Below are 27353 nucleotides of genomic sequence, written 5' to 3'. Positions count from 1 at the left end.
GGGTGCGGTCGCGCGAGGGCGGGCAGTGTGTCCCAGAGGACCTGGCCGAGGTCCGCGCTGGCGGCCTGGGGCTGCGGCGCGGGGCGTGGGAAGGGGGGCAGCAGACCCCAGCCCGCTGCGGTCGCCCCCTCCCGGCGGGGGCAGTATCCACCCGGAATAAGGGCGCCTCGGGGGGGCCCGAGCGCACGCGCAGGAAGGGAGGCTGCGCTCGCCGCGGGAGTCTCCATCCTCGTAGGTGCCGAGGGGGCCCGACTGCGGCCCGGAGGACCGCGCGCCGGCCGCCCCCGGCGGGGGGGTCGCCGAGGTAGGACCGGGACCCGGTGCCGTGCCGTGCATGCGCTACACCCGTCAGAGCCCGGCACCGAGGCCCCGCACGCATGACCGAAATGCGCGTGTGACTCCTGGGGCTCCTTAGGGTTTCCCTGGGTTGGTGCACGACTGGGCGCGCGGGAGCCGCGGGGCCGCTCCGCCGTGTACCGCCCCCCCCTCCCCAGGCGCGGGGGACCCGCCTCTGCGCTGTCCGGGGGCTGAGGGCGCTTCTGGGCGGCCAGCCCGCCTTTGTCCTCGGGCCCCTGCTTTGGGTTCCTTGAGAGCAGCCGTGTGTCCTCAGGGAGGCGGGTCTGGGGCCCCCGATGAAGGCTCCAGCTGGAGGGGGTTTGTCCCCCCGGCTCTCCCGGAACAAAGCAGCTCCACTGAGGCAAGAAGAGCCTGGCTTCAGGAACAGGAATCTCACCGGGAGAACCCACCCTCTTCGGAGTTGCAGAAGAGAGGCAGAAAGAGCGAGCCTAGGGGGCACGCCACGGCTCTGGTGGCTTCACCACATCCAGAAGCTGTGAGTCACTCTGCAGTTGGGAGAAGGGAGCCGGGGCCAGGTGCTGGCAGGGGACCCGCTGTGTGACAGATGTCACCTCCTTGGCTCTACAGCTGGGAAGCTTTTATTTCCACCCCATCCCGAAGGCACTCTTTCCTCCTTTCATTCTCCACTGATTCTTTCCAGAAGGTGGGCAGCTCTCTGACAGCGACTAGTCACCAGGTCAGGCATCTGGAGATGTGTTCTTGTGCCTCCCTGATCTTACAGGGTCAGGTGTCATAGTTCACGGAGAGTTTGCCAGGTTTTCTGGTTTTGTCTCATTTGACAGAAAAGGGGAAAAGAACCTGAAAGGGGAAATGACTCGTGTAAGAGTCCTAAGATTTGAATAGAAGCCGAAGTCCCTGACCCCTGGCTTGGTGCTGTCCACACAATCACATCAAAATAAGTTTCCTCTTTTTTAAAGATTTTTATTTATTTATTCATAGAGAGACAGAGAGAGAGAGAGAGAGAGAGAGAGGCAGAGACACAGGCAGAGGGAGAAGCAGGCTCCATGCAGAGAGTCTGACGTGGGACTGGATCCCGGGTCTCCAGGATCACGCCCTGGGCTGCAGGCGGCACTAAACCGCTGGACCACTGGGGCTGCCCAAAATAAGTTTTCTCTTAAAAGATCCTTTGAGGTCTGCCCAGAGTCCCGGGATCAAGTCCTTGCATCCACCTCCCCACATGGAGACTGCTTCTCTCTCTGCCTGTGTCTCTGTCTCTTTATGTCTCTAATGAATAAATAAATAAGATCTTTAAAAAAGGATCTTTTGAGAAACAGTTTTTTTTTTTAAAGACTTATGTTTAAGGTACCTATCCCTTTTTCCAAAGCTTTGAGGATTCTTGGACTCAAGGGGTGAATATTATTGTCAGTAAATCAGATACACAAAATAGCCTTTAAGGTTTGTTTTCCCCTGCAACATCAGTTGTTTTATTTTGTTTTTTAAATTATTTAGAAAGAGAGAACATGTGCAAGTAGGAGAGATGCAGAGGGAGAGGAAGCAGGAGAACCCCAAGCAGGCTCCAGGCTGAGCCTGTGGTGGGGCTCAATCCTACAACCCTGGCTGGACCCAGAGTCGATGGCTCAGCCAACTGAGCCACCCAGGCGCACCCTGCAAGATCAGTTTTAATGAAGACATTGTATTTCTTATTTTGACCTGCAGGTATTTGCTTAATAGTTCTGTTTTTAGGGGCACCTGGGTGACTCGGTTGACTCTTGATTTCTGCTCAGGTCATGATCTTGGGGTCATAGGATCAAGCCTCTTGTTGGGCTCTGCACTCAGTGCAGAGTCTGCTTGTCCCTCTCTGCTCACGGCCGCCCCCCCCACCCCCCACCCCTCAAGCTCTCTCTCTCAAACAAAATCTTTAAAAAAGTCTTGTTTTAAACGTTTCTGTGTTAGTGGGAGAGGGACATAGCTAAGCAGTAGGAAATATTGCAGGTTTAAGAAGTCACAAAGGGACAGATGTTACCTTCCTTCTCTTCTCCAGGATTGGAGATTACCCAGCTGGTGTGTAGAAGTTTGTACAAGAATCAAGGTGCTGCAGGGCCAGCCAGCTCTCATTATCCTGTTGCTTTTTACTTGTCTTATAGGTATGCCTTCCCAGGTTTTGACATTCTTTTGGCTTTTTTTTTTTTAATTTTTTATTTATTTACGATAGTCACACAGAGAGAGAGAGAGAGAGAGGCAGAGACACAGGCAGAGGGAGGAGCAGGCTCCATGCACCAAGAGCCCGATGTGGGATTCGATCCCGGGTCTCCAGGATCGCGCCCTGGGCCAAAGACAGGCGCTAAACCGCTGCGCCACCCAGGGATCCCCCAGGTTTTGACATTCTTTCAACAACAACAGAAAATGAACAAATCCCAGGTGAGTTGTTTCTTTCCTTCATTCCCTGTTTCATTTTCCAGGAGATTTTGTGATTCTTGTAAGTGTGTTCATATCTTAAAGTAGAAAAGTAGAAATAGATAAAAAGCTAATTCTGAGTAAATGAAGAGTGAGTGGTACCTGTGTAGCCTGCAGTGGTGGCTGTAAGTCATGTGACCTCACAGTCATCAAAGGTTTGTCCTTTGAGTTTCCTGACCTACGCAGGATTTTTAGTGACCACAAAGAGGAACCAGCCAGTTACTCCTGGGACAGAAAGACTTAGTGACTCTAGAGTCTGGAAAAAAATGTCTTTGAAGCTCTTCAGGTAGTAAGAACCTTATGGTGACCCCCTGCTGCCTGTAGTCCTTCTTTACTGGAAGTAGAGGTCAGAACTCAGGTTTTATTAGGACCAAAGTGCTTCTGGGCTCTGGAGAGCTTTCTGAACATCCGCTCTGATCTGGTGACAAAACCCTAAGGCTGTCTGGAGGCATGAAAGAAATGGATGGCTTTTTCTTAACTCCTTAAAGAGTTGGAAAGCAGGTTGTTCAAACTTAGAGTGTTTGGTAAATGCTTATGCACTATCCATTCACATTTCTTTTACTTTTTAAAAAAGATTTTATTTATTTACTTGGCGGGGGAGGGAGAAGCAGGCTCCTCACTGAGCAGGGAGCACAACATGAGGCTGGATCCCAGGACCCTGAGATCATGATCTGAGCTGAAGGCAGACGCTTAACTGACTGAGCCACCCAGGTGCCCCCGCATTTCTTTTATTATGATAAAATATATATAACAGAATTCACCATTTTATTTTATTTTACTTTAAAATTTTTTTTAAATTTTTATTTATTTATGATAGTCACACAGAGAGAGAGAGAGGCAGAGACACAGGCAGAGGGAGAAGCAGGCTCCATGCACCGGGAGCCCGATGTGGGATTCGATCCCAGGTCTCCAGGATCGCGCCCTGGGCCAAAGGCAGGCACTAAACTGCTGGGCCACCCAGGGTTCCCAGATCTCACCATTTTAACCATTTAACCATAAGCATACAGTTTGGTGGCATGAATTACATTATGTTGCACATCTGTCACATCTACTTTCATAGCCCCAGACAAATCTCTGTAATACTTTTTTTTTTTTTAATCTCTGTAATACTTAATCAGTAACTCCTAGCCCCCCTAGTCACTGGTAACCAAATCTACTTTCTGACTCTATGAATTTCCATATTCTAGATATTTTGTATAAGTGGAATTACACAATCTTTGTCCTTTTGTGTCTGGCATCTTACACTTAATATTTTTCAGGGTTCATCCATGTTGTAGCATATATCAGAACTTCTTTCCTTCCAGTGTCTGAATATTGTTCAGATACATTGTACAGATGCATGACCTTTTGTTCATCCATTCATGTGGGGTTTTTTTTAAAGATTTTATTTATTTATTCATGAGAGACAGAGAGAGGCAGAGACATAGGCAGAGGGAGATGCAGACTCCCCATAGGGAGCCTGATGTAGGACTTGATCCCAGGGATCAGGACCTAAGCCAAAGGCAGAGGCTCAACCTCTGAGCCACCCAGGTGCCCCCATGCATGTGTTAATGGACACTTGGGATTGTTTCCATCTTTTGGCCCTTAGTGCTGAGTATCTATTTATTTGTTCACATTTTAATTCCCTGGATGAAACCTCACTTCCCTACTACTTGCCTAAATGTGTCCTGATAAAGCTTGGCAGTAATGTCTTTACAGTGGACGCCAATGGATGTTTTCCAGACCTTACTTTACCAGAACATTTGGCTGCATGTGGCAGTTAACCCACTTTGACCTTCTACAAAGGCCTCTTTCTCTGGTATTTTGTGACATTGTTCTTCTGGCTTTTTTTCTCTGATTTGTCTCCCTCATGGCATCTTCCTCCTCTTTTTCCCATTCTCGTGGCTTATCCCCAAATTTCCATCCTTCACTCTCTCCTGTAAGCCTGCCAGTCCTTTCTATTTTATACACTCCGTGGTGGTAGTACCAAATGTTATTATTATAGCCTGGGCTCTTCTCTTACATCTTGTCCTTCTATGTGCGGGTGACTAGAGGCACCTTTGTTTCTGCAGTTCCAAAATTAAAATAGTTATTTACTGCTTCCTCCCTTGCTGTTGGATGATGGTCCATCTGTGGGACACAGTTAAGGAAGCACCAGAATGGGATTCATCCCAGCCTTCCCTTCCTTAGCCATATCCTGTGTGTAACTCAGCTTTACTACTTTTAAGATGTCAGCAGTTCTTAAACCTGTTCTTCCTACAGAATTCCTCCTCCCTTATCAGAGCTTAATTTTCTCTCCCCTGGACTGTTAGAACAGCTCCTTGCTTCTTTCTCCCCCAGGTTAGGTCTGTCCTCCTGAATAATTATTCTGAAATGTTATTCAGGGGCACCTGAGGTGACTCAGTTGAGGGTCCGGCTCTTGATTTCAGCTCAGGTCATGATCTCATGGGTTGTAGGATTAAGCTCTGCATCAAGCTCTGCATCGCTTGGTGGGAAGTCTGGTTGAAGATTCTGTTCCTCTGCCCCTTATGCCACACCCAGATGCATGTTCTTTCTCTCTCTCTAAAAATAAATAAATCTTTAATATGAAATGCTATTCAGATTATGCCATTGTAATATGGAGACCCTTGAGTAGCTTCCTACCACCTGTAGGGCCAAGGCTAAGTTCTATATAAAATTAAGGCTGTCGAGAGTGTGACCACTTCCTATTCCCCTGTTTTATTAAAAAATGTTTTTTTGGTTTGGATACTCTTTACATCTTATTCAACATTGGCTTACTGGGCATTTGTTCAATGTACCAGACACTGAATTGTGTGCCACAGACTCCACTCGAAATGATGTAGAAACCTGGTGCTTTTCTAATGGAATTCATAGTTCAGTGAAGAAGGTGGCATTTTAAAAGTAAACCTGTCGTGTTACTCTTTGGTGATTCCAATTCTGACATGGCTCCCTAAACACGTGGGGTTACTACCTGCCTGTGCATTTTTTTCACTTTCCTGCTCTGCTGGCTGACTTTGACCCTTACTGCATTTCCTTTTCGGAGTCTCAGAGCTCCACTGGGGGGAGCCAGGAAACCTTCTCCTCTCTCTTTGTCTGCCTCTAGATTAATTGCCTTTCTCCTCTGTGTTTCCATAATACTCCATGCTGTCCCTGTAACTGTATTTGTCCATTGTGCAGAAATGACTTGTCCCTTCAAAGTCCAGATGCACATCGTGTTCATCTTTATACTTTAATTTCCTCACCCTGTGCCTCACCCCTTGTAGGTGCTTGACACATATTTGTGGCGACTAGACAATCGGTAGGCTTTGTCTTCTTTGGGAACCAAACTCTGCTCTTACTGGGTAAACCATCCTGCCTGAACACCCAGCAGGGCCATCTGGGAGAACTGGGGTTTCCTTTCCCTTCTCTGAATGCTGTCTCAGATCATGCAGGGTGGAGTGTTGTTGTTGTTGCTATTTAAGAACTTGTTTTTTGTTAGAGCAACGTTAGGTTTATAGCAAAATTGAGCAGAAGGTACAGAGATCTCTCATGTACCCCAGCCACCCCCCTCCAACCACACTCTTCCCTATTATCAACCTCCTCCCAGCAGAATGGTACATTTGTTATAATTGATAAACCTATCCTGACATATAATCACCCAGAGTCCATAGTTTATGTTAGGGTTTACACTTGGTGTTCACTCTGTAAATTTTTGACAAATGTATAACATGTATCCACCATTACAGTATCATACAGAGTACAGGGGCACCAATTCCTTGCTCTAAGATTTATATATAACTTTGACTCCCCCAAAACTTAATTACTAATAGCCTACTATTGGCTAGAAGCCTTGCAGATAACGTAAGCTAGAGAAAAAGAAAATGTCATTAAAATCCTAAGGAAGAGAAAATATATTTATAGTACTGTATTTAAAAATCTTGAGTATAAGTGGACTCATGCAGTTTAAACCCTATTGTTTAGGGGTCAAGTGTGTTTTCACTATGCTTAGAAATCCTTTGTGCTTTACCTCCTTAATCCCTCCCTTCTCCCTCCCCCTGGGAACCACTGATATTTGTATTGTCTTCATAGTTTTGCCTTTTCCATGTCACATAGTTGGAATCATATAGTATGTAGCCTTTTTATTTTTATTTTTTTTTATGTAGCCTTTTTAGATGAGCTTCTTTTACTTAACTGTATGCATTTATGATTCCTCCATGTCTTTTCGTAGCTTGATAGCTTATTTTATTTTATTTATTTTTATTTATTATTTTTAAAATAAAGATTTTATTTATTTATTCATGAGAGATGCAGAGAGAGAAGCAGGCTCCATGCAGGAAGCCTGACGTGGGACTCGTTCCCGGGACTCCAGGATCACGCCCCAGGCTGAAGGCGGCGCTAAACCCGAGTCACCCGGGCTGCCTGCTCATTTCATTTTAGCACTGAATAATGTTCCACAATCTGGATGGACCCCAGTGTATTTATCCACTCACTTACTGAAAGACATCTTAGTTGCTTTGAAGTATTGGCAGTTGTAAATAAAGCTGAAATAAACGTCCATGTGCAGGTTTTGGCAGGTTTTTGTGAGGACACAAGTTTTTAACTTTATTGGGTAAATACCAAGGAGTGTGATTGCTGGATTCTATGGTAAGACTTCGTTTAGTTTTGTAAGAAACCATCAAACTGGCTTCCACACTGGCTGTACCGTTTTGCATTCCTACCAGTATTGAATGAGAGTTCCTGTTGCATCCTGACCAGCATTTGGTGTTATCAGTGTTCTGCATTTAGGGCTTCATCCTAATAAACGTGTAGTGGTATTTTGCTTTAATTTACATTTCCCTAATGACATACGATGTGGAGTACCTTGTCATATGCTAATTTGCCATCTATGTGTCTTTGGTGAAGTGTACCTTAAGATCTTGAGTTATTTGTTTTCTCAGTGTTGAGGGTGCTTTTTAGAGTTTGTTTATAAGTAATCTCTATGCCATGAGCTCAGGAGTTGCATGTTCTTCTGACTGAGCCAGCCAGAGGCCCCTCTTACTGTCAAGTTTTAGGGTTCTTTGTATATTTTGGATAAGTTCTTTATCAGATATGTTTATTGCAAATATTTTCTCTCAGTCTGTGGCTTGTCTTTGCATTCTCTTGACAGTATCTTTCACAAAGCAGAAAGTTTTAATTTTAATGAAGTCCCACTTATCAGTTCTTCTGTGGATCATGCCTTTGGAGTTCACCAAAGTGAACCCATTCACCAGTGAAGTATACCAACTATAACAGTGAATTCCTCTCTTTTTCCTTGTAGTTCTTTGAGTTTTTGCCTCATCTATTTGACACTTTGTTAGGCACGTTAAAGAGTTAAACCCGTTAAACTCATTAAAAAGTTATTACCTTTTCCTGGAGAATTGACCCTTTTAATCATTATGAAAGCTTCTCTTTATCCTTGATAGCATCTCTCACTTTGAAGTCTGCTCTATCTGAAGATATTATAGTCCTTCCTGCTTTTTTTTGATTAGTATAGCATGGTCTATCTCTCCATGTACATTTGATAGGGGTTCCTTCTTACCTTTAATGCAGTTTTTTCCCAGTTTTTTAAATTGTAGTGTATAAAATTTACCATTTTATTTGTTTTATTTTTTTAAAAACTTTTTTCCATTTTAATTATTTTTAAGAGTACAGTTTAGTGGTATTAATACATTTATAATGTGTAACCATCACCGCATCCATTCCCATAACTCTTTTAATCTTATAAAACTAAAGCTCTGTGCCCATTGAACAATAACTTTTTATTCCTCCCTTCCTCTTGTCCCTAGCAACCACCATTCTATTCTGTCTCTATGACATTTTTTAATGTAAGTTATGTCATACAGTATCTTTCCTTTTGTGGCTGGCTTATTTCACTTAACATGATATCTTGAAGGTTCATCTATAGTGTAGCATGTATCAGAACATCCCTCCTTTCTATGGCTGAATAAAACTCTTTTATGTATATACCACATTTGTTTATTCATTCATCTGTCGATGATCACTTAGGTGGCTTCCACATTTAGCTATTGTGAATAATGCTGCTATAATTACAGGTGTAAATATTTCTTCAAGACCCTGCTTTCACTTCTTTTGGGTATATACCCAGAAGTAGAATTACTGGGTCACATGGTAATTCTGTTTTTCACTTTTTGCAGAACTACCATGCCCTTCCATAGAGGGCTGTACCATTCCACATCCCCAACAACAGTGTGCAAGGGATTCAATTTCTCCACATTCTCTCCAGCGCTTGTTTTTTGTGAGTGCATGTTTGTGTGTGTTTTATAGTAGCCATCCTAATGGGTGTGAGGTGGTATTTCATTGTAGTTTTAATTTGCATTTCCCTAATTACCAGTGATGTCGAACATATTTTCATGTGCTTATTGGCCATTTGTGTATCTTTGGAAAAATGTCTGATCAAATATTTGGCCCTTTTTAAAAACAAAACAAAACAAGTTTGTATGTATTCATTCATGAGAGAGACACAGAGAGAGACAGAGACATAGGCAGAGGGGGAAGGAGGCTCCCTTCCTGATGAGGATCATCAGGGAGCCTGATGTGGGACTGAATCCCAGGACCCCAGGATCACGCCCTGAGTCAAAGGCAGATGCTCAACCACTGAGCCACCCGCTCAACCACTGAGCCACCCAAGTGTCCCTTTGCCTATTTTTGAATTGGATGTTTGCCGTTTTTGTGGTAGTGGTGTTTTTTTAAAGGAGTCTTCTATGTATTCTGGGAGCTAATGCCTTATCAGATATATAATTTGCAAATATTTTGTCCCATTCTGTGGGTTGCATTTTACTCTGTTAATAGTGTCTTTTGATGCACAAAAGTCTTAATTTTCAGAAAGTCCACAATTTGTCTTTTTTCTTTTGTTTCCTATGCATCATATCCAAGAAATTATTTTTTTTTTTTTTTAATTTTTATTTATTTATGATAGTTACAGAGAGAGAAAGAGGCAGAGACACAGGCAGAGGGAGAAGCAGGCTCCATGCACCGGGAGCCCGATGTGGGATTCGATCCCGGGTCTCCAGAATCGCGCCCTGGGCCAAAGGCAGGCGCCAAACCGCTGCGCCACCCAGGGATCCCCATATCCAAGAAATTATAGCCAGATCTAGTGTCATAGAGATTTTGCCTTATGTTTTTTTCTAAGAATTTTACAGTTTTAAATAGTACATTTAAGTCTTTATCTACTTTAAGTTAATTTTTGTATGTGGTGTTATGTAGGAGTCCAGCTTCGAATGAAGCTTTGCCTGTGGATACCCAATATGTCTAGCACCATTTGTTGAAAATGCTGTCATTTACCCATTGAATGGTCTTGGCACGCTTATAAAAAATTGGGACACCTGGGTGGCTCAGAGGTTTAGTGCCTGCCTTCGGCCCAGGGCGTGATCCTGGAGTTCCAGGATGGAGTCCCACATCGGCCTCCCTGCATGGAGCCTGCTTCTCCCTCTGCTTGTGTCTCTGCCTCTCTCTGTGTGTGCCTCTCATGAATAAATAAATAAAATCTTTTTTTTTTTTTAATTATCTGACCACATATGTGAGGGTTTAATTCTGGGCTCTCTATCCATTGGTTTATCTATTTGTGTACCTGTGCCACACTGTTTTCATTTCTGTAGCTTTGTAGTGAGTTTTGTAATCAGGAGTGTGAGTCCTCCATTTCTTTTTCAAGATTGGTTTTGGTATTTGGGGTCTCTTGAGATTCCATGTGAATTTTACAATGAGTTTTTCTATTTTTGTAAACAAAATCACTGGGATTTTGATAAGGATTTCATCGATTCTGTAGATGGCTTTGGATAGTATTGACATCTTCACAATATTAGGTTCTCCAATCCATGAATATGGGTTGTGTTCCCACTTAGCTATGTCTCTGATTTCTCTAAGCAGTGTTCTGTGGCTTTCATTGTACAATTTTTCACCTCCTTTGTTAATTCCTAAGTATTTTATTCTCTTTGATGCTCTTGTAAATGAGATTGTTTTTATAATTTCCTTTTCAAATTGTTGTTAGTGTACAGAAATGCAGCTGCTTCCTGTGTGGTGATTTGTATGCTTCCCACTACTTTGCTGAATTCACTTATTAGCTCTAGTAGTTTGTGTGTGTGTGTGTGTGTGTGTGTGTACTCTTTAGGATTTTCTACATATAAGATCATACCATTTGCAAGTAGATACAATTTTACTTCTTTCTTTCCAATTTGTTTTTTTTTTAATTTTTATTTATTTATGATAGTCACAGAGAGAGAGAGACAGAGAGAGGCAGAGACATAGGCAGAGGGAGAAGCAGGCTCCATGCACCAGGAGCCCGACATGGGATTCGATCCCGGGTCTCCAGGATCGCGCCCTGGGCCAAAGGCAGGCACTAAACTGCTGGGCCACCCAGGGTTCCCCCTTTCTTTCCAATTTGAATGTTACCTTTCTTTTCTTTTCTTTGTTTCCCCCACCTTTTTTTTTTTTTTACATAATTGCTTTGTCTAAAATTTCCAGTACTAGATTGAATAGAAGTGGTGCAGGTGGGCATCCTTGTCTTGTTCCTAATGTTAGAGGAAAAACTGTGCTTCCACCAGTAAGTGTTTGCTGTGAACTTTTCATGTACTACTTTCATTATGTTCGGTGGGTTCCTACTTTCTTGAGTCTTTTTTTTTTTTAATATTTTTATTTATTTATTTATTTATTTATTTATTTATTTATTTATTTATTTATGACAGAGAGAGAGAGAGGCAGAGAGGCAGAGAGGCAGAGACACAGGCAGAGGGAGAAGCAGGCTCCATGCAGGAAGCTTGACGTGGAACTCGATCCCAGGTCTCCAGGATCACACCCTGGACTGACGGCGGCACTAAACCGCTGAGCCACCCGGGCTGCCCTCTTGAGTCTTTTTCTTTTTTTTAATTTTTATTTATGATAGAGAGAGAGAGAGAGAGAGAGAGAGAGGCAGAGACATAGGCAGAGGGAGAAGCAGGCTCCATGCACTGGGAGCCCGACGTGGGATTTGATCTTGGGTCTCCAGGATCGCGCCCTGGGTCAAAGGCAGGCGCTAAACCGCTGCGCCACCCAGGGATCCCCTCTTGAGTCTTTTTATAATGAAGGTGGGTGTTGGATTTTCTCAGATGCTTCTTCTGCATCAGTTGAGATTACTGTGTTTTTTCCCCTTCATTCTGTTACTGTATGGTATATTGTGTTGATTGATTTTCATATTTTTTTTGATTTTCATATTTTGAACCATCCTCACATTCCAGGAATAAACCACACTTGGTCATGGAATGTAGTCCTTTTTATATGCTTTTGAATTTGCTTTGCTGGTATTTGTTGAGGATTTTTGCTTCAGTGTTCATAAGGGATAATGGTCTGTAGGTTTCTTGCGGTGTCTTTTCCTGGCTTTGGTATCAGAGTGATGCTGGCCTCACAGAATGAGTTAGGAAGTGTTCAGTCCCCTTCAATTTTCTGGAAACGTTTGAGATGGGTTGGTATTAGTTCCTCTTTAAATTTTTGGTAAAATGAAACAGTGAAACTGTGAGGTCTAGGACTTGTGTTTGTTGGGATATTCCCCGTTGCTGACCCAGTCTCCTTACCAGTTACCTATTCAGATAATCTATTTTCCTTCTGACTTAGTCTTGACTGGGTTTTATGTTTCTAGGATTTTGTCCATTTCCTCTTGGTTATCCAGTTTGTTGGCATACAGTTGTTCATAGTACTCTCTTATAAACCTTTTTATTTCAACAGAACTGGTAGAAATGTCCTTATTTTCATTTCTGATTTTAGTAATTTGAGTCTTCTTGTTTCCCTTAGTCCATTTAAGTAAAAGCTTGTCTGTTTTGTTCATCTCTTCAAAAAATTGGCTTTTGTTTTCATTTTATCCATTGTTTTTCTTTTTTGTTTATTTTTATTTATTTCTATTTTTATTATTTCTTTCCTTTGGCTGGGTTTGGGTTTAATTTCTTCTTTTTCTGATTCCTCAAGTTATAAAATTAGGTTGTTGATTTGAGAGCTGTAACACTGATTGCTTTCATGTCCTCGCTGGCTCCTCATTATCTTCAGTGTCATCCCTGCCACCTGCAGAGGGCCCAGGATGCTCCATTGTAAAGGAAACAGTAGGTTGTCTATACTTAACTTTTAGCCAGGGGGGAAAAAAAAGATAAATTAAGCTTGTCATTATTATGTGAATTAGCAGAATGTATATATTATCTATCAAGAAATAAGTAAATTGGGGCAGCCTGGGTGGCTCAGTGGTTTAGTGCTGCCTTCAGCCCAGGGTGTGATCATGGGGCCCCGGGATTGAGTCTCACGTCGGGCTCCCTGCATGGAGCCTGCTTCTCCCTCTGCCAGTGTCTGTGCCTCTCTGTTTTTCTCTGTGTCTCTCATGAATAAATAAATAAAATCTTAAAAATAAATAAATAAATTGGAGGTACCCAAAACTTATCTCTAGGATGGGGTGAACTATTTTGGAGTCATTAAAGTATAGGAATAAACCCAGACTTGTTCTGTAATGTCTCTTTGGACACCTGTACAGATCTTTATCTTCTTACAGTCCTACATACCATTCTCCTGTCACACTTCTGAGTGCTTCTCATGGCTCCTTGGCTCTGCTTATGTAGTGGTGCCACATCAGTGAAAATCTCCTGCTATGTTCTGAAGCCCAACCTGACAACACAAAAGAACCGTATCTTCTACCATTATTTGATACTAATTGTAAATGACTCTAGCACAGTTCTTATGATACCTTATTACAGGATAATGTTCCAAAATATGATTTGTCTCCTTATTAAGACTTAAGCTCCTGGGGCACCTGGGTGGCTCAGTCACTTGAGCATCTGACTTCTGATTTTGGCTCAGGTCATGATCTCAGGGGCCTGAGATCAAGCCCCCTGTCAGGCTCTGTGCTCAGTGGAGAGTCTGGTTCTCTCCTTTGCCCTCTGCTCCTCTTTCCACTTGCACATGCGTGCACATGTGCTCTCTCTCTGTCTCAAAAAACAGGATTGGTTTAGCTTAATCTTGGAAGGCTAGGACAATTTCAGAAACACAGAAGGAACTTTAGTTTTTTTGTTTGAATTAAGTTAATACTGGGTTTTCCCATCATATCACTTTATCCTACAGGGTATAAACAAGGGAAGGTATAGAATTGGCTGTACTATTTTATGGTAAACTCTCAAACATGTTAAGACTTATGTCCCTTATGTCTGTTTCATGTCACCCAATATTGATCTCTTTGGCTTGAACAGAAACGTGCTGGTCAGGGATCCGTGACATTCAGGGACGTGACTGTGGAGTTTACCCGGGATGAGTGGCTACAACTGACAGGCACACAGAGGACACTGTACCGGGACGTGATGCTGGAGAACTACAGCCACCTGCTCTCCGTGGGTGAGGGGTGTTACCATGTGTTTCTTTTCTTCTTTTGTAGCTGCCAGAATTTGTGGGCTCTTGGAGTGTTTAATGATACTGTGTGTACATCTCTTGGGTCAAAGATGTTCCCATTTGGCACAGAAACAATATTGTTCTTGCCTCCCTGATGAAAGGTGCAAACAAGCACCTTTATCATGTGGCTCCTGCAGCTGCACCTTCCTCATCCCCCAGGGGCCCTGATATCCATGCCACTTGTCACAAGTTTTACCCTATATCCCACTCACAGGGTGTCACCTCACCAAACCAGAAGTGATCTTCAGGCTGGAGCAAGGAGAAGACCTGTGGCCATCAGAGGGAGAATTCCCAGACCAGGGTGATCAAGGTGAGTTAGTATTTGTGGAGGAAGAAAGAAGCCCACAGAAATCAGGTCCCAGATGGCTTGGTTTTGAGGTTGGTGTGTGTCTCTGTAGTTCAGTTTTGGTCCCTCAGACTTTCGGATGTGGCTGAACAGCAAGCTAACAGGCCTCCCGATCACCTAAATTGCCCCCACACTGTTACTTGCAAATACCAGTGCTGCCATTTTCTGCCTTCTACTTGCCACTTGTATTCTTGGTGTTGGAGATATGCCAGTGAACATAACAATGTTCCTGAGCTCCTAGAGCTTACAAGCTAGTAGGATAACATAGATGAAAATGAGAAAATTTACTAATCAAATGGTGACAAGACCCCTGAAGAGAATTAAAGCAGGCTAAAAGGAGAGAGAGTGGGGTGTACTCTTTTAAAAGGTGGTCAGAGAATGCATTTTTGATGGAGTGTGCATTAGAGCAGGAAGCAGGATTCTGGGGGTTCCAGACAGAAGGAATAGCTGGGCCATGCTCTTGTGGCAGGTGTTTGCTGAAATAGCAGTGGGCCATTATGGCTATAGGGATGCATTTGAGAGGAACGTTGATAGGAGATGACTTCAGGGACATAGCCAGAGCCCCTATATCTTGCCCTCTAATATCCTACAGAGCAAGGTAAGGACTTTGATTTTGCTTTAGGTGAGGCGGACAACTGTTCATGGATTTCCACAGAAGAATGTTTTAAAAGAATTTCTCTGGCTACCGTCCAAAGAAAATCAGAGATGGGCATGAAGGTAGTTGATGAAGGTAGAAGCAGAGACAGGATACAGAGCTGGCTCCCCCAGAGGACCACCAGAATCACCTGCTGATATGGCAGATTTGAATTGATTGCTCACACTGACAGTCTCATACTACCTTGGAGGAAAGTGAACAAAGTCAGGTTATTTATAGGATTTGAGGGCATGGTTTCAGGTATATTTGTAACACAGGAGCTTGAGAACTATTGAGTAAGGACCATAACCTAATAGTTTAGGATGTATGGACACAACAAGGATTGAAGAGTCCTGGAGAATAAGTTTATTATTTACTGGAAAGTTGAACAAGTAATTTAAAAGATTTTTGGGGAAGATTCTGAACTGAACAGTAAACTTACTTGCAACTTTTAGTTTCCTGGGCAGGTTTCCTGGAGTAGTAAATTCTTGTTATGAAAACAGAATACTAATCAAGTTAACATAGATAGTGAGTAGGCTGTGTGGGTGTGGATGGTTTCAGCTCTCAGCGGAGCAGACATGTTTGCAGTGGTTCAGATAAGAAATGATGGGGACTTAGAGTTACAAGCTGGTGCAGGTGAGGAGGTTGGCCTGCATTATGCAGAGAGGAGGATTTGCGGCTGAGTCAGACGTGGCCTGTGAGAGAGGGAGTTTGCAAGGGTTTAATCGGAACAACATGATAATGAGGGTAGGTGGTGTTTACTGAGATGGGAGATTGGGGAGGAGTGATTTGGAGGAAGTTTAAAATTTAACATCTAATAGTTCTAAAATCTGAAGTCCTTTATATTTTAATTCTATTTTGATAGCCAGTCTATTCTGATAGCCAGTCTGGTAGGTTTGTTAAACAAATCAGTCTTCAAAAACAGTACTACATTCTGTATTACATTTTACCATTTCTTGACTGAAGTTCATTTGCTAGTAGTTTCTTTAAGAATTCATAAAAACAATATTTCCCTGCATTTTTGGATACTCAGACTCACTGGTGTTACTTCATCTGAGTGCCATTTTGTCTACATATAAAATTACTGAGATTTACTTCTAGTCCTTAAGGATTTGTAATTCTTTCTCCAGTGCTTTTAGCACTGAATTCTATTACAGATGTCTGAGATCAGCTTGATTTTTTTTTTTTTTTTTTTGTCTTAAACATGACTTCAAGTTCTGGGGATGTGATGCACAGCAAAGGGTCTATAGCTAATAGTACAGTAAGCACAGTGGAAAGTTGTTGACAGTAGATGTTGATCTTTGTAACCACACACAATTTACCTTTGTTAACTAAGTAAGGTGATAGACATTTTAGTTATCTTGGTCTTAGTAATCATAGGAAATGTATTAACATTTTTAAAGTACACTTCATTTTTCTTACTTATGACCTTATAACTTATGACCTTACAGACAGGAGTGAGGAAGACCAAAATGAACATTTGTGGCGAGTTTTACTCATCAACAAAAAGTCACTGACTAAGAAGAAAGATAATGTTTTCAGAGAAATACCCCATCAGGATGACTCACGTGGAAAAAGTTTGAAAAATGTTTCAGAATCAATTATTAGTGATAAAAATTATTCAAGTAAGAACTCTCATGAAATTAATACATGTGGGAGGTTGCTTTCTGATAATAACCAAGGAGACACTCACACTGGAAAGAAACCTGATGAATATAACCAAGATGAGAAATCCCCAAGCTGTAATAAGGACCGTACTGAGCAACAGAAAATTCAGACTTTGGGACCACTTTTTGAACGCGATGAATGTAGAGAAACCTCCCGTAATAAGGCAGCCATCGTTACACCTCCAAGGACTCAAACAGAAGACAAATCCTGTGATTATAAGGAACTGGGGGGAAATACCAGTGATGAGTCATCCCTGGAAGTTCTTCAGGAAGTTCACACAAGTAAGAATCATTGTGAGGTCACTGAGTGCCTGAAGTCAACCCTCTTAAAACATCAGACAGTTAATTTGGAATCTAATGAAAATGAGAATAAGTCCCATCTCACTCCACCTTCTGAAACTCACAGAGGAGAGAAAACCTTTGAATGTAGTTACTGCAGGAAATCTTTTTACCAGGAGTCCCAACTGACTCAGCATCAGAAGACACACACAAGAGAGAAACCCTGTGGAAGTAATAAATCTGTAAAAACCCTTCAGAAATCACAACCCACAGACCCTTCAAGATCTCATGCAGGAGAGAAACCCAGTGAATGCAGTGAAGCCCCTGTGCAGTCAGCTCTTTCTGATCAACAGAGGGCATGGTCAGAAGGGAAGCTTTATGTGTGTAATGAATGCAAGAAGTCTTTTCGTCATAGCTCAGCCCTCAAAGTCCATCAGAGAATTCACACAGGAGAGAAGCCCTATCAATGTACTGAGTGTGGGAAATCTTTCTATGCAAAATCAAACTTCAATCATCATCAGAGGACTCACACAGGGGAGAAACCATATGAATGTAAGGAATGTGGGAAATCCTTCTGTGTAAAATCGAACTTAACTAAACATCAGAAAACACATACAGGGGAGAAACCTTTCAAATGTAATGAGTGTGGAAAAACTTTCTTACAGAAGTCACAGTTTGCTGACCATCAGAGAACACACACAGGGGAGAGACCCTATGGATGTAATGAGTGCGGGAAGTCTTTCTACTATAAGTCAGCCCTGCATGTACATCAGGGGAAGCATACAGAAGAGAAACCCTATAAATGCACTGATTGTGGGAAATCCTTCTGCTATAAGTCAGCCCTAATTATCCATCAAGTATCTCACACTGGGAAAAAACCCTATGACTGTAATGAATGTGGGAAAACCTTCTGTGTGAAGTCAAACCTTACTAAACATCAGAAAATTCACACTGGTTTGAAACCTTATGAATGTAATGAGTGTGGCAAAGCCTTCTCTATGAGTTCGATCCTAATAGTACATCAGAGAACTCACACGGGGGAGAAACCCTATGGATGCAATGAATGTGAGAAGTCCTTCTATAAAAAATCAGCCCTCACTAAACATCAGAAAACTCACACAGGGGAGAAACCACATGAATGTAATGAATGTGGGAAGGCCTTCCATATGAAATCCACCCTGATCATACACCAGAGAACTCACACTGGAGAGAAACCCTTTAAATGTAATGAGTGTGAAAAATCATTCTATGTGAAGTCACTTCTTAATATTCACCAGAGAAATCACACAGGAAAGAAACCCCATGTATGTAGTGAATGTGGGAAAGCCTTTTCTATGAAGTCTAATCTCACTGATCATCAGAGGACACATTCAGAAGAGAAACCCTATGAATGTAATGAATGTCAGAAGACCTTCCGCCATAAGTCAACTTTAACCGTACACCAGAGAACTCACACAGGGGAGAAACCCTATAAATGTAATGAATGTGGGAAATCCTTCTATATGAAGTCAGCCCTCAGTCAACACCAGAGAATACACACAGGGGAAAAACCTTATGAATGTAAAGAATGTGGGAAAACCTTCTTCCAGAAGTCACACCTCACTAAACATCAGCGCACACACACAGGGGAGAAACCCTATGAATGTAAGGAATGTAAAAAAACCTTCTTCCAGAAGTCCCACCTCATTGAACACCAGAGAACACACACTGGGGAGAAGCCCCATGAATGTAACAAATGTGGGAAATCATTCTGTTATAAGTCAGCCTTAACCATACATCAGAGAACTCACACAGAAGAGAAACCATATAAATGCAATGAATGTGAGAAATCTTTCTGTATGAAATCCCACCTCACTGTACATCAGAGAACTCACACAGGGAAGAACCCTTTTGAATGTAAGGAATGTGGGAAAACTTTTTATGTGAAGTCAAACCTCATTAATCACCAGAGAACTCACACAGGGGAGAAGCCCTATGAATGTAAGCGATGTGGGAAATCCTTCTGTATGAAGTCGACCCTCATGGTTCATCAGCGCACACATACTGGGGAGAAGCCCTATGAATGTAACGAATGTGGGAAGTCCTTCTGCAAGAAGTCGACTCTCACAAAACATCAGGTAATTCACACAAGAGAGATACCCTAAGGTGCGGGAAATGTGGAAAACCCTCATGCGTGAAGTCAAGTTTTGTGAACTTGAGAACCCATGGGAAGAAATCTTATGACTGTAATAAGGTGGAGATCTCTTACTGTGGGGATTTAGTCTTTAATTGGAATCAGAAGACACACATGGTGTGGGAGTTGGTGGACTCTCTCTGGAATGGATATTGGGTACATTACTAAATATCGGAGAACTTGCATGGAGAGAGAGCCCTGAGAATGTCCTGTATGTTAGTGTCTACCTATGAATCTAATATATGTCTCAGAGGAATCAGCCAGAGGTCTAAAATTAGTAAGAATGCAACAAAAGTATAAAGGGATTTACAGAGTCACAACTTACTGATCATCAGGTAATTGATACTGGAGTGGAACTAAATAAAGGTTTTACATGCATGAACGGTGTTGAGGGAAAAAGATCACTCTATAAGAAAAGTATTAATATTGAGGGGAAATCTATCAGTTTGGGAATTGTGGATATATTGTTTTCTCTAGAAATAATGTAACACTAGAAGTCATGATTCTGATGTGGTACCAGATTTTGAAAATTGGCATAAGATGTGTCTGATGCTAATGATGCTTATTGTGGGAATATGAGGCCCTTGGAAGAGTATGGTGGCAGTGGCTACTTGACAGCACCAGATGCCTCAGGTACACCTGAGTAATCAAGGCTTTGGTATGTTGTACATAGCATACATATGTCATGTACGTTTGCCTTACATAGCGGGTATTGAAATGGGTGTCCATAGGAAGTATCTTCCCATAGCTTAATAATTATCATGACAGATTTCACATTAAATGCCCCCAGTGTATGTTTGTATGTGTGTAGTACCGTATGCATTATGAGTGACATGTTTGACAAATTGAAATACTATATCCCAACATACTTTTAAGAAGAAAGGCAAAATACACACCACCGTAGGGCATGCTACTTTCTATGTAAGAGTTGAGAGGAAGTAATATACACATACCCACAATTGCTTATTTTTTGTAAAGAGAAATACTAGAAGGATAAACTACAAACTAATAAAAATGAGTTCCTATGGAGGCAGGAGTGAACATGGTGGAGTCAGGGATGGAAGCAAGATTTCTTTGGACATACCTTTTAATGAAAGTTTGACTTTTGAACAAATGTAAATTATTTATTTGTTCCAAGATAGAAAAATAAAGGCATTCTGAAATTGAAAACACATCAACTTTGTATCAAATTGGTAGCTAAACAGAGAAAATAATTGTTAAGAGAAACTTTTGAACACAGAATTATGACTATATGTCCTTAACAGGGTATGTTTAAGAACAAAGATCTGCAAAAAATTATGAACACCACTCATTAATTTTTTGTTAGTAATACTGGTGTTACTTTGGATCTAGTTTGTGTATATTGTAAGATAAAGCAAAATAAACTGTTAAAGTTAACCAGGAACCAAACTTCCATCTTAAGAGAAGATATGACCATAAAAATGAAAGAACTTACATAAAACTCTGCATAATAAGATACATGAACTGAAAGTATCAGTCATTTTTAAAAGTGTATATATGTCTTAGCTCTGTCCACTGAGGGTCTGGAAGCAGTTGCACCCCTTGTAGATGAGATTTGGCACCAACATGTCCCTCGAGGAACCAGGAGTCCTTGGAAAAACAGCTGCCTCTAGCTCTGGGTTCTGAAGTATCCAGGGTGAGGCTGGGACCTCTTGTGTCAAAAAAGCAAGACGTACTCAAAGATTAAGGGTCAAAGGTCCCAGAAGCTATCTTGGGGGGTTTCTCCCTGGCCAAATTTGATACTCTGATGGTCAGACAGACCTACTGTAATTGGCTCAACATTTGAATTTTTAAAAAATGTGTCCACATCAATGCAGAAAAAGAGAAAGGGGCTTGGGCTTATTTCTGCTGTTGGAGGCGAATCTTAACACAAGCTTCTTATTCTGTAATTAGAAGGAAAGAATTTTCACCCTGCCTTTTTAGTAGGAGCAGTTTCGGGAAGGCTGACTGTTATAGAAGTGTCAGCTAATAAATGTATAAGGAATGTTAGAATTTTAAAAATTGCTAACCCCTAGGACATCTAGGCAAAGATCGTCAGTGGATGCCAGGATCATTAGATGCAAAGGAAACAGTATTTGTGCAATGCCAGAGACTCTCCCACAGATATCTCCCTCACTGACCCTGGAAAATGTACACCTTCACAATGGAATGACTGCCCCACTTTCACCAGTGATAAAATGCAGCAGTCTCAACCGTGGTGACATCGTGTGCCTCTTGCGTGAGGTCTATGCGTTGCACTGTAGCATGCTCTTGCCAGAAAATACAAGAGAGGAAGAGGGGAACAACTTCAGTGGAGAAAACAATCAAATCCAGAATGTGGGGCATCCACCAAGACAGTTGGCCTGGTCTCTTCAGAAGATAGTGTCATTTTTTTTTAAAGATTTTATTTATTTATTCATGAGAGAGAGAGAGAGAGAGAAAGGCAGAGGGAGAAGCAGCCTCCAAGCAGGGAGTCTGACATGGTTCTCGATCCCGGATCTCCAGGATCATGCCCTGGGCTGAAGGGGGCGCTAAACCGCTGAGCCACCCAGGGCTGCCCAATTAGTGTCATTTTAAAAAGAGGGAAAAGGCCAGCGGGACTCTTTCAATCCTGATATTAACAAGACATAATCAGATGCAGTGCATGATCCTTGATTGGATCCAAAAAACATCCAGCTCAGAAAGACACCATGTAGGTACTTTGGAGGCATTTGGAGGAATTTATTTTATTTTTTTATTTATGATAGTCACAGAGAGAGAGAGAGAGAGAGAGAGAGAGAGAGAGAGAGAGAGAGGCAGAGACACAGGCAGAGGGAGAAGCAGGCTCCCTGCACCGGGAGCCCAACGTGGGACTCGATCCCGGGTCTCCAGGATTGCGCCCTGGGCCAAAGGCAGGCACTAAACCACTGCGCCACCCAGGGATCCCTATTTGGAGGAATTTAAATGTGGAATGGGTATTGGAAAATATTAGGGAATTAGAGTAATTGTCTTCAGTGTGATAATGGTTATGAATGTGAGTTTCTAGGACACTGCGCAGAACAGGTGAACTGTCACATCTGCAGCTGTGAAGTGGTTTGGGAAAAGAACGTGTACACAATTAAATGAAGCAAAAAAATAGGAAAACAAAATTTGAGCAAGTGTTGAGCACGGTTGTCAGCACATGGGTATTCACTCTTTCCTAACAGCTCTGACAACTGTTCAACAAAAGCACCTCACCTATTCTCTGCGTTTTTTGGGAATAAATAGTGATGACTGTTGTTACTGATCTGCTCTTCAATAAAGCCAAATGCCTTAAAAAAAAGTGTCTTGGGCTTGCCTGGTTTAATGAACACACATTCATAAAGTGCAGAAGCAGGATCTAGCTGTTAGCAAGCGCTTAAAATAGAGTTGTGTACAGAAAACACCCTTCTCTTTCCAACTCCCGTTGGGATTGGTGAGGGTGCAGAGGCACGTGGTGCAGGCCGCGTGTGAGGAATCCAGCGGCCATGTGCACAGGCACATTGTCAGAGACTGCCCTGATCCTTGCTTCCTGCTGCAGACAGGTTGCTTATAGCGGGTTGGCAGCTCCCATCCCCTTCCTCCTTGATGTGGCCTGCTTATCTTCCCTAACCACGAGGTGTTTGGGACTGGAAGAAGGACCAGAAACTGAAGTATGCAGGTGGTTTGGGGGGAAGGTTTTGTCATCAATAAAGAATCAGGAACAGAATGGCATTGTCCATCTGGATCCCCATTGATTGCATCTTGTGACTCAGGGCTGACAGGATAGTGAGCTGAGGGAGGGCAGGACCACGAGCAGGGACACTAATTGGTGGATTCTCCAGCTCAGAAGCTGCTGTGTACCAGGAAGACTGAGGTCATTATTAGCTTTTTTAGTTTACGCCTGTTGGAGTTGAGGTTTTTTGATTACTTGGAGCTATGAGGCATCCTAATGTATACAGAGGTATGCATTATTTTTTAATTCTGTAATTTGGAAGTGTTAGATACAGGAATTTGGGAGCAAGAATGATTTGAGAAAATGATTCAGTGACTGCTTTCTGCCCTGTGAATTTCCATGCCATGATGAAATCATGTTATTTCTGGTTTGAAAGAAGCAGGGCACAGGAAATTTCTTTTTACAACCCAGTTAAGTATTATTCTTTATGTGAGATGACTTTTTTAAAAGAAGATTTAGTTATTCATGAGAGACACAGAGAGAAAAGCAGAGACATAGGCAGAGGGAGAAGCAGACTCCCTGCAAGAAGCCCGATGTGGGACTCGATCTCAGACCCCAGGATCATGCCCTGAGCCAAAGGCAGATGCTCAACTGCTGACCCACCCAGGCATCCCAATAGGAGTTGAGTTTTAAAAATGGAATCATTGATCTTTTCCCACTTTTTTCTTGATGTGACTGATTTTTATTTTAACGAAGTGTTAGTTGTCCTTACTCCACTGAATTAATCTTTTTGTCCCCGACTTGAAATACTATCTTTATCACAGACTAAATTATCATTTGCTTTCCTTTTTGTCTGTTTAGTGCTCGTCTCCACATTCTTCCAGAAAGGGAAGCTGATACTACAGAGCTGGCACATTCCCTGGTGGGCCAGTCACAGGACCCACCCTTTGGGCCCAGTTTAGCTGTTCCTGGGATGGACACTTAATCTGAGGCCAGTGGGGGTCCAGGGGAGCTCCTCCTAGGGCTTTTGGTAGACACGTAGCCCAACGGTTGCTGGTTTGAATGGCAGGGCTGCCAGCAGCTTGGTTATCTTGGGTTTTCTCCTGTTTGCAGGCAGTCCTGACTCGCAGCTTGGAAATACTGATTCTAGGTATGTTTTCTGTTTTACTGACTTATTTTCTTTTTCTTTTTTAAAAGATACCCCCCTGGGGACCCCTATAGGATTTTTTAAGTAAATATTTTATTTATTTATTTATTCATGAGAGACACAAAGAGGCGGAGACATAGGCCGAGGGAGAAGCAGGCTCCATGCAGGAAGCTTGATGTGGGATTTGATCCCCAGACCCCAGGATCTCAACCTGAGCCAAAAGCAGATGCTCAACCACTGAGCCACCCAGATCCCCCCTTATTTTCTAATCATGCTGAACAAGATGTTTTCAATTACTGTTGCTTTACTATGTTTTTCCATGTATTGAAAAGCACATGTCTCTTCATTCTATTTTTTAAATCTTTCTTGGCTTTTCCCACATTAGTTCTTAGAGATAGTCTCCAGAGTGGACTTACCAGGCTCCTCTCCAAAGCCTCTGGGATTTTGCGTTTAGACCCAATCATCACCCACCAAGAGTGGCACACTCCTGACCTAGCTGGCTGGGACCAATCCCCAGTGACCAGAGACGAGGGATTCGTGGCGACAGAGGTCGGGTTCTCTTTCCTGTGACAGGAGCAGACCTTCTAGTTCCTTTACATCTCTTATTATTTGCTGAAACCTATACTGTTTAATGTTATAATGTGGCAACTCTGGAAACCAGATTCTCACCCTCTCCCAGAGTTTTTGTTGTTTTGTCGGTTCTTTTTATGTGCTTTTTGACTTTTTTGTTTCAGTAGTTATGTATTGTGCAGCCACTAAATTTTGTTCCATCAACCCAAGGGTTAGGTGTGTTTTGCCAGCTGGAGCTGAAAAAAGTATTTAAAAAAAGAGATAGGAGGGGGAAGAAAAAGAGAGGAAAAAATGACCAAGGATGGTCATTCCTTGCCCCAGCTTGCTACAGCCAGGATTTGTGCCTTTCCATGCTTGCAGCACAAACCATCTGGGAAGCTGCCCAGACCTGTGACTGAGTCCAGGAAACATGGGAAAGCCCATGCAGCCCTCCTACAGATGGTGGTCCAGCAGGTGAAACCCACCCTGAAACTGTTTGAGGTCTGTAACTCACCCCCTGGCCTCAGGACTTGGGACCGCAGGCTATTACCATGTGGCAGCTGATTGGAGGTGTGGGGGATGGCAGGTGGGCCATTTAAAGTCCCAGCTCTGGCTGCACAGCTGCCCCCCTCTCATCAAGTCTCCCCTAGTGGTTTTGAGTTTTGGACTAGATTCCAGAGTTTGGCAGAGGTTGCCAGCTCATTAGTTGTTCCTGCAGGGTGGGAGGATAGAGCCCTCCATTTCCCTTGTCTGCCACACCCATCAATTCTTGAGTACTTCCCTTTTACAAGTAAATGTTCTATGCTTTTAGTTTCCTGATCAGCCTTGGTTAAAGAGCTTTGGTTCCATTTGGTGAAGAGTAATATTTAGAAATAAAGATCTGAGCACGCATTTTTCTCAAGATAAAAATACGGCATATTTTATTAGGATTACTGCTGATTCTGCTAGAATTGTATTATAAAGGTTTTGAGTGGGCCGCCCTTAACTCTGCTTTCTTCCCATGACTTTCTTCTAGCCGTGTATGTACCACTAGGTTTGAGAGGAACACATCTGTCACAGTTTAGAAGTGACGGTAGTTCATTTTTGTTGGCTAATTCTGTATTAGTGTTGGATTAGCTGCCAAGATAGACAATTGCTATCTCACATACAATCCCAAACTAACAGGTGGTCCAGGGAGGTAGGATAGCCCCATTCCAGGTTGTTCTCCAGAGAATAGAGTCCTCTTAATCTTGGTACTTTCCCATTTCCTAGAGAGGAGTCACTAAGGTACAGAGAATTCATGGGTCACATTTGGAGTGCTGCCTCTTTGGCACAGCCTGTAAACCAAGAATGGGTTTTACATTTGTAAGTAATGTAATAATCACAATAATAGATCAAAATAATATTTTATGTGATGTGAAATTCAATGAAATTGAACTTTGTGTCCCATAAAGGTTTATTGGGACAGGTACATTCACTACAGAGGCAGGGCTGTTCCCAAAAGCCTGAAGTGTTCTCACCTGGCATGTCAGCCAAATCCTGCCCTCAGGTGTTCTCCTTGTTCTCAGGGTAGAAGGTGGCTCAGCACCATGGTTCTGTCACAGCCAAGGAAGGGAGTACAAGGCAGTGGGAAATGACAGTTCTCTTTTAGGACTCAGAAGATGACAAATTACCCCACTCACACCCCCTCGACCTAAATTCAGTCCCTGGCCTCAGCTAGCTGATGCTGGGAAATCAGATCTGCAGTGGTGTGCCTGGCTGAAACTAGACGTAAGGGGGATCTCTCACAGAGGGAAGGAAGGTGGACACTGTGGAGTCCTGAGCAGTGCAGGTTGTCCCACTAAACGAGTCCTATGATGTGATGCAGATAACTTCAGGGTGGGCACTCCCTCATCCCAGGAAGAATGTTTAAAAGGATGTTTTAAATTAAAGTACAGAATGACCAACAAATGGAGCAACTACGACCATTTTACTGGAAGTTGCCTTGGGGTGAAGTTGCTAAAAAGGACACAGACATCATTTAGGCACCTAGGCTGCGAAACTCTGGCTGAAACTTAACAGCATAAAACACTGAGGATTTTTATTTCTCTGGTCCTTTAATTTTTGTGTGTTTTAATGTTTCTGGAGTCTTGGAGAATAGTGTTCATCATAACATTCAATTTAAAACATTGATTTTCAATATTGGCTTCTGCATGGAAACCATTCTTTACCTGATTCTTCATTCCAAACCCTGATTCTATTCTCTTTCCATTCACACTAGTCTGTATGACCTTGAGCACATTCCACAGCAGCCTGTGTAAGGAAATCTCACTCCATTTTTAAAAATTGTCTATCTTTTATCAAATGTGCTACCTCCAGATATGGCATATACTCCTAACTGCTGGATAGCACTCTACTTCTTGATCCGTGTTTTACTTACCTCTTCCTGTGACCTAGGCTATCTCGAAAACCTTGTTGACAAAATCATTCTGTATATACATCCACGTGTGTACAGAGTACCTCTGGGACAGAAAAGTGTATTAGTAGGGCCACTGTGTGGGAAGGCACACATGTGAATTTTAAAAGGTATTTCCAGGCCAGTTTACGCACTTCTACAGTATACAGATATTACCAATTACCGTTCATGTCACTATTGTTTCTGCCACTCTGAGCAGTGTAAGGGGTACTTTACTGGTTTAACTTGCCTATTTCTAATGATGGAGGATTCTAAGCCCTGCCCTTTTTTTTTTTTTTTTTTAAGCCCTGCCCTTTTTTTTGCTACTTCGCTGGATATCCTCATGTATTCTAGTTATTAGTC

General features: G+C 42.5%; 2 protein-coding genes across 19 annotated transcripts in view; one reads left to right on the top strand and one right to left on the bottom strand.

Moving 5' to 3' along the window:
• Positions 1–10: 10 nt before the first annotated feature.
• On the top strand, positions 11–22530 carry LOC140638855 (uncharacterized). The gene is given in 6 exon segments (XM_072836902.1): positions 11–304; positions 688–832; positions 13935–14076; positions 14345–14440; positions 16562–19195; positions 19198–22530. Coding segments are annotated over 4 exon segments (2964 nt in total). The 5' UTR covers positions 11–304; positions 688–832; positions 13935–14042; the 3' UTR covers positions 19398–22530.
• Positions 195–27353, bottom strand: part of ZNF12 (zinc finger protein 12) — a 44079-nt gene continuing 16920 nt past the window's right edge. For 2 of the 18 annotated variants that reach the window (XM_072836909.1, XM_072836914.1), the window contains exons 4-5: positions 13254–13356; positions 2487–2789 (exon numbers count right to left, since the gene is read on the bottom strand). In XM_072836909.1, coding sequence (XP_072693010.1) covers positions 13283–13356 — 74 coding nt within the window. In that variant the 3' untranslated portion in view covers positions 2487–2789; positions 13254–13282. Of the gene's footprint in view, positions 1156–2486; positions 2790–11626; positions 12826–13247; positions 13357–21981; positions 27058–27353 lie in introns of those variants that run through there. The other 16 variants (XM_072836907.1, XM_072836911.1, XM_072836917.1 and 13 more) reach the window with 12 other exon arrangements.

Source organism: Canis lupus, chromosome 8 (assembly GCF_048164855.1).
Source record: "Canis lupus baileyi chromosome 8, mCanLup2.hap1, whole genome shotgun sequence".
Classification (NCBI taxonomy): Eukaryota; Metazoa; Chordata; class Mammalia; order Carnivora; family Canidae; genus Canis; species Canis lupus.
Note: the sequence above shows the minus strand (reverse complement) of the source record. Positions and strands in the feature narration are given on the sequence as shown.